This window comes from Euleptes europaea, chromosome 13 (assembly GCF_029931775.1).
Source record: "Euleptes europaea isolate rEulEur1 chromosome 13, rEulEur1.hap1, whole genome shotgun sequence".
Classification (NCBI taxonomy): domain Eukaryota; kingdom Metazoa; phylum Chordata; class Lepidosauria; order Squamata; family Sphaerodactylidae; genus Euleptes; species Euleptes europaea.
Genome location: NC_079324.1, coordinates 60753315 through 60759874, shown reverse-complemented (window position 1 = coordinate 60759874; position 6560 = coordinate 60753315). Strand labels below are relative to the sequence as shown.

The 6560-nt window shown below is 47.3% G+C and overlaps 1 protein-coding gene across 2 annotated transcripts; it reads right to left on the bottom strand.

The window, feature by feature from the left end:
• Window positions 1–609: 609 nt before the first annotated feature.
• ARPC3 (actin related protein 2/3 complex subunit 3) lies at window positions 610–6315 on the bottom strand. Of its 2 annotated transcripts, XM_056859300.1 has the most exons (7): window positions 6261–6315; window positions 5436–5535; window positions 4125–4201; window positions 3660–3728; window positions 2348–2474; window positions 1392–1486; window positions 610–895 (listed from the first exon to the last, which is right to left on the bottom strand). In XM_056859300.1, the coding sequence occupies exons 1-7, from the start codon at window positions 6264–6266 to the stop codon at window positions 833–835; spliced, it is 537 nt and encodes a 178-aa protein (XP_056715278.1). In that variant the 5' UTR covers window positions 6267–6315; the 3' UTR covers window positions 610–832. The 2 variants fall into 2 exon arrangements, with proteins under 2 accessions (XP_056715278.1, XP_056715279.1); XM_056859301.1 differs by lacking the exon at window positions 6261–6315 and having other exon boundaries at window positions 5436–5541.
• Between the last annotated feature and the right edge of the window lie 245 nt (window positions 6316–6560).

Below are 6560 nucleotides of genomic sequence, written 5' to 3'. Positions count from 1 at the left end.
AATGATGTTATAAATATCCAAATGGCCCTTGGCGGGAAAAAGGTTCCCCACCCGTCCTAGGCCCTGCACTTGGGCGGGCCCTGACCTCTCACATCCCCACCCCTTCAAAGGGGGGAGGGGTAGAAGAAGAGAGGTAACTCCAGCTGATGTTTGCACCGGCCACGTCTGGGACTCAGGCACCTGGCTCCAAGCAGTAGCTCCCACCCATCTGTCATGGGATGAGAGGGCCATTCCTTGCTTGGCTCCAGTGGGGATGTGCCAGTGATTCTGGGGCCCATCTTGGACTTCTGCCCAGTGCCCTGTATCACTAAGACTGCCCTGGGAACCCCTGTATTTTACAGAGGTTCCTGGGACATATTCTCAGGCACAACGCGAATTCATTGGGGGTAACAGCCAAGCCTCTTCACTTTCACCCTTCGGAAACTGAACAGCGAACAAAGACTGGTAGCGTGTACGAAGTGTCGTTCAGAGAAGCTAGTCCTTTATTACTGATCTCTCTCCAGAACACAGTCTGAAAAATTACTGTTTTCAAATATGGCAATCTGGTGCCTCCAAATCGTGCCCAAGTCGCACCTGTAACTGGCAAATATCAAGAAAGATAGAATAATGTGTTAGAAACCAGTTTTTTAATTATTATCATCCATCATTAAGCTCCAGCTTAACAAGACAACTGGCACATAATTTTGGTTCCACGTTTCATGCTGTCGGTGGCCTTTTCCCCCCTGCAGAAGCGTTTATTCTCTCTCAGTAGAAAACATATATTAAAACAGAGGCAAAATTTTGTACATCTGGCAGCAAAGTGCTTGGACAAAAATGCTCCTCGTGCTCCTCTTCACTGCCCGGGGGCTGACAGGCTCTTGTTCATGAACTGCCTCTTCACAAAACACATCCACCACTGCAAGAAAAAAAAAGCCCAAAAGGTATTTTTAAAAATGAATGAGGGAAGAACAAGTGAATGCTTTACTTTTGCCTTGCAATTAGGTATTACGGGAGGCATGGCATCATCAACGACAACAGCATCTCTGTTTTCAGTTCTACCCCAAATGTATCTTGTATGGCAGAAAAACATAGTGTGGGGACATGTGGTGAGTTTCGGTAATGTTATAAAAGATTGTTGGTAAGGGTGCCACAACCTCCAGATGGGGCCTGGAGATCTGCCAGAATTACAACTGATCTCCAGAGTTCGGTTCTGGAGAAAATGACAACTCTGGAAGGTGGACTTTATGGCATTATACTCTGCTGAGCACTAAGACACACAGCATTGTGTTGATACTCCAAACTGTGCCCTTCTGGTGCTTTATCACTTCCCTGTTTAAATACAACTGTTACCTGACAAACTCAGCAGTTAATTTAAAAGAGACAAGAGGCAGCCCCAGGAGAGAGCATCTTACCTTGCTAGGCTTGTCACTCTGGGGATCAAAGACCTTTTCGCAAAGCCTCAGCCCAGTTTCTTGCCTCAGTTGCTGCAAATAAGCTCGCATCACCTCTGGAAATAGAGAGAAACATGCCCGGCTAAGACAAAATCACAGAACAGACCAGGAAACCAAAAAGGTTGAAAAAAAGACCTTATATATGGAATTATCACAGAGAGCCAGTGGGGTGTAGTAGTTAAAAGCAGTGGTTTGGAGGACTCTGATATGAAGAACCAAGTTTGGTTCCCCACTCCTTCTCATGTGTGGTGGACGCTAATCTGGTGAACCAGGTTGGTTTCCCCACTCCTACACATGAAGCCAGCTGGGTGACTTTGGGCTAGTCACAACTCCACTAGAGCTCTCTCAGCCTCACCTACCTCAGGTCTGTTGTGGGGAGAGGAAGGGAAGGTGGTTGTAAGCTGGTTTGATTCTTAAGTGGCAGAGAAAGTCAGCATATAAAAACCAACTCTTCTTCTTTATAATCAAATAAATTGTGGGGGCTTTGGAATTTGTTCCTCCCACTCTCTAGATTCATCGTTCTGATGTGCTTTCCCAAGAGAGTGCTTTCGACAGCCAGCTTACAGTCCGGAAGAGCAACAAAGGTAAATTTCAGGACAGGCAAAAATGTAACTGACAGATCGGCAACCTTCATTACATCAACCAGTGAAATGCACGGTGAGCCCTTAAAACAGTTCAGTTCGCTTATTATAGCAGACCATAGTTAACCTCACCGCTGTATTCTGAACAGGTGAAGTTTGCGAAGACTTTTCAACGGCAGCCCTATCAGCATTGACGCCCAATATCTAAGCACGTTTACTCAAAAACAAGACCCCCGGACTCCAGTGGGACTTGCTTCCAGGTAAGCATGCGCAGGATTGCAAATCCGTCCCCCAGTGTCAATGAAAGCCTGTGGATCTGCTGGGATATCGCCTCACCGTCTTCTTGCTTGTTGCTGGGTCTGGCATAGAGAGCGTTGAGTGGAAACCCTGGCTCTCCAGGAATGGGGAAGCCTGTTATTCCTAGGGTGTACATTTCTTTTTCGCCTTGGCCTTTGGAATTACACTGGAAACAAAGAAAGCATACGCAAGAGTCATCCCTCCCTTAAGGAAAAAACATTACCAGAAACAAGCACACTCCAATCTCTCTCAGAGTTTAGCCCAAATATACTTTCAGGGTTTCCATTCGCTATTTAGAATCATACAATCATAGAGCTGGAAGGGGCCATACAGGCCATCTAGTTCAACCCCCTGCTTAATGCAGGATCAGCCTATAGCATCCCTGACAAGTGCTTGTCCAGCTGCTGCTTAAAGACTGCCAGTAAGGGGGAGCTCACCACCTCTCTAGGGAGCTGAGTCCACTGTCAAACAACTCTTAACTGTAAAAATTTTTTTCTTAATATCCAGCTAGTACCTTTCTGCCTGCAAATTAAACCCATTATTGCGAGTCCTGTCCTCTGGTGCCAACAGGAACCGCTCCCTGCCCTCCTCTAAGTGACAGCCCTTCAAATACTTCAAGAGAGCAATCATGTCCCCCATAAATCTCCTCTTCTCCAGACTAAACGTTCCCAAATCCCTCAGCCTTTCCTCATAGGGCTTGGTCTCCAGGCCCCTGGTCATCCTCGTCGCTCTCCTCTGCACCCATAGAGTGCAGTAAGGTGCTTGTCTGTGGGTAGCCCCAGCACCCCTGCACTTACCAGAGGTGAAGGGGAGAGGGCCAGCAGAAGAAGCCGCTTGGCAACGGCCTGTATGCCACAGATGTCGGCCCTACCCTTAACCAGTCGACACAGTGGGGCAGTCTGCCCTCCAGGTGGCAAGCCTGTTGATACCAGGCCTGCCCAACAGGCTGGCAGCATGCCCAACCCAGTAAGGCAAGGTCAAAGGAGGAAAAGCCACCATGTGGGGCAGCCATGAGACTTATTCTGCTGGCGGGGGGGGTAGGGAAGCAGGGCAGCCATTTAAGGAGGTGGAGGGCGAGGCTGGAGGCCACCCTGGCCCAGTCACACCTGATTGACAATAGCTCCTGCCAATCAACACAGGAGGGTGGGGCAACCCTCAGGAAGGCCAGAAGAGGAAGGGGTGGGCATACGCCAGGGAGTCTCCTATTAAAAAAAAAAGAGTCCCTGACAAAAGTTTACAATTTAACATTTGCTTACTATGATATTCAACCCCCTAAAGATCAGGTATGGATGCAGAACACGTTTCTACCTCTTTGTTTTATGCCATTTGGTTTGCAACTCCACTCTGTTACCTTTTGCAGCTTTTTCAAGCACTCTGAGATGTAGAGGGTGATGTAGATCAAGGTTCGGTCAGCCTCATTCTAGGAAGAAATAACAATAAATATAGAAGAAGCGAAACCATGCAGCCCTCTTTGGCTCAAGACAAGGCTTCATCTCTTTCTCTGGTCCTTCCACCCCCAAGCCACGCGACAAAGCTGAATCCCAGGTTAGGGATTCACAGTTGGTCTCGGCCGGGAAGGGCGGGCTATAAGTTGAAAAATAAATAAATAAATAAACCGTCCAGAGGGTAGGAATTAGGCACAGAGCCTGCCACTGATGGGGGCTGTGGTCGCTTTTAATTTGCAAAGCGCTGCCCATCCTTTTATTGTACTTACATCAGTATTTTTTTGCCATATTTCTACATGACTAAGAAGGAGCTGCCATCCGTCTGGAATCTAATTTGTGCAGCACAAGCGCCTTAAAGGAAATTTTCTTACCTTGATTTCATAATTTTTAAAGAAGACGTTTGCTTTGAAGTAGTAGATGGCTTCATCAATAATGTCTGTGTCTTTGGCTGCCAAGAAAGGGAGAAGGAAAATATTACTCGGAAGACTCAAGAAAGGAAGGGTCCCTAAGACATTAAGTTATCTGCATACCAGGAGAGATGCCATAAGCAAAATGGTTTGGTCACATGAATGTTGATTCAGAAGTATTTCCCACGGAATTCAGTGATACTTGACTCCCAATAAACATGTGCAAGGCTGATGGATCTTAGATGGATTAGAGGAGCATGCCTATTATATTTGGTGCTGTGGAACACAGGCAGTATAATGCTGCTGCAGTTGTCTTGTTTGTGGCCTTCCTAGAGGCACCTGGTTGGCCACTGTGTGAACAGACTGCTGGACTTGATGGGCCTCGGTCTGAACCAGCATGGCTTTCCTTATGTTCTTACGGATTAATAGCATTAGGAAAATTCATACAGAGCTACTCAATAATGAGTTGGGCCACACAGGTCACACGTCCACATGAAGCTTCCCTATACTGAAACCCTTAGTCCATCAAAGTCAGTATCATCTACTCAGACCGGCAACAGCTCTCCAGGGTCTCAGGAAGAGGACCTTCACATTATCTACTACCTGATCGAAGATACCATGGACATCCAAAAAAACAAATCAGTGGGTTCTAGATCAAATCAAGCCTGAATACTCCCTAGAAGCTAAAATGACTAAACTGAGGCTATCTTACTTTGGTCACATTATGAGAGGAAAAGACAATAATGCTAGGAGAACTTGAAGGCAGTATGAAAAGAGGAAGACCCAACATGAGATGGACTGACTCAAGCAAGCAAGCCACAGGCTTCAATTTGCAAGACCTTGGCAAGGCTGCCAACCATAGGATGTTTTGGAGGTTATTAATTAATAGGGTCACCATATATCAGAAGCTACTTGACAGCACATCACACACACACACAACCTGATCCTTAACTGAAGTTGCCGGGGATTGAACCTGGGACCTTCTGCGTGCCTGGCAGAGGCTCTACCATTGAGCTAGGGCACCTCCCGAATCTTGATCAGTAGTTTGACTGGCAGCAGCTCTCCAGATTCTCAGAAAAAGGTTTTCCCTAATACCCGCTATAAGAGATTCTTCCACTGGATATGCTGAACTTTCTGCATGCACAGCATGAGTTTGTGGCTAAGGGACCTTCCGGCTGACTCTCTCTCTCTCTTGCCTAGCCACATAATTTTAAAGCTGGAAAATAAGATACACAGGAGGCTGTGCAAAGCTCTCAGAGCGCTGTACAAACTTACTTTCTCTGGGCGCAGGCCCCTTAAACTGACTTCTAATTGGCAGCAGGGCCATGTTCCCGATCAGTTTGGCGTCAGGATCCATCAGCATCGAATGGTAAGCCTGCATGGGAGAAGAGAGAGGGTGGTGGGTACCGCTACCAAATACCAATTTCAGGAGGTGACATCTGCAGAAGGCGGCTGCTGATTTCAAGCCCTCGTTGGGTTTCCCCGAGGCACTTGGTTGACCCTTTGCCAGAACTGGGATGCTGGACTAGGGAAACCTTTGCTCACACGCAGAAGTGCTTTCTTTATGTATATAAAGATCCGCATTTCAAAAACTGCTTTGACAGAGGAAGTTTTTGTAAAAAAAATAATACAGCTATTTTGCTCTTCTATGGATTCAAATGAGTTTGTTTGCTTACACAGCGGCATTTACATTTAACCACCACACCCTGCCAGGTTTGCAATAAAAAAATGGACAGACAATATTTTTTAGGCCTTATTAACGCTGCTATTTTAAAGTATGGCCATATAAGGAAGTTCCCCTTTCCTAGGGAGACTGACGGTCTTTACAGCAGTGAAAAAAGGGTGTGTGTACAACACCCCAGAAACCACAAGCCCTATATATATATATATAAATATAGATGCAGGGCTAGGGATTTTTTGTAAAAGATACAACTCCGGCGCTGGACAAGCCGGCACTGATCTCAGTAAGGAAGCAAAGATATATCACGCCATCCTCCCTCCAGGCCCAGCGCCCAGAACTGAATTTCCTGCTTTTCCTCTGACCAGCCACCCCTCCCCACCCCCGAACAAACTCAAATGCACGCAGATTTGGGGCCTCACCGGCATGTTGGGCGGCTGCGATCCAACCGATGCGAGGAAAAGACGGGGAAGCCTCCCTCCCTCCCAGCTAGCAAACAGCAGATCTTGCAAGAAGGCAAAACCCCCTTCCTGTTCCACCCAAGGCAGGAAGTGAGAGAGAGGCCGGCGATGGAAAAAGGGCGCACTGGGGAACGGCAGCCACAAGGGGGCAGCAGAGGAGAGGCGCAGCCTCCCTTTAAACCGGCCGCGCCGACCTACGGGTTCCAGATCTCCAGTCTAGTGTCCGTAGCACGGGTTACTGCGCAACAAGCAGAAGCTCAA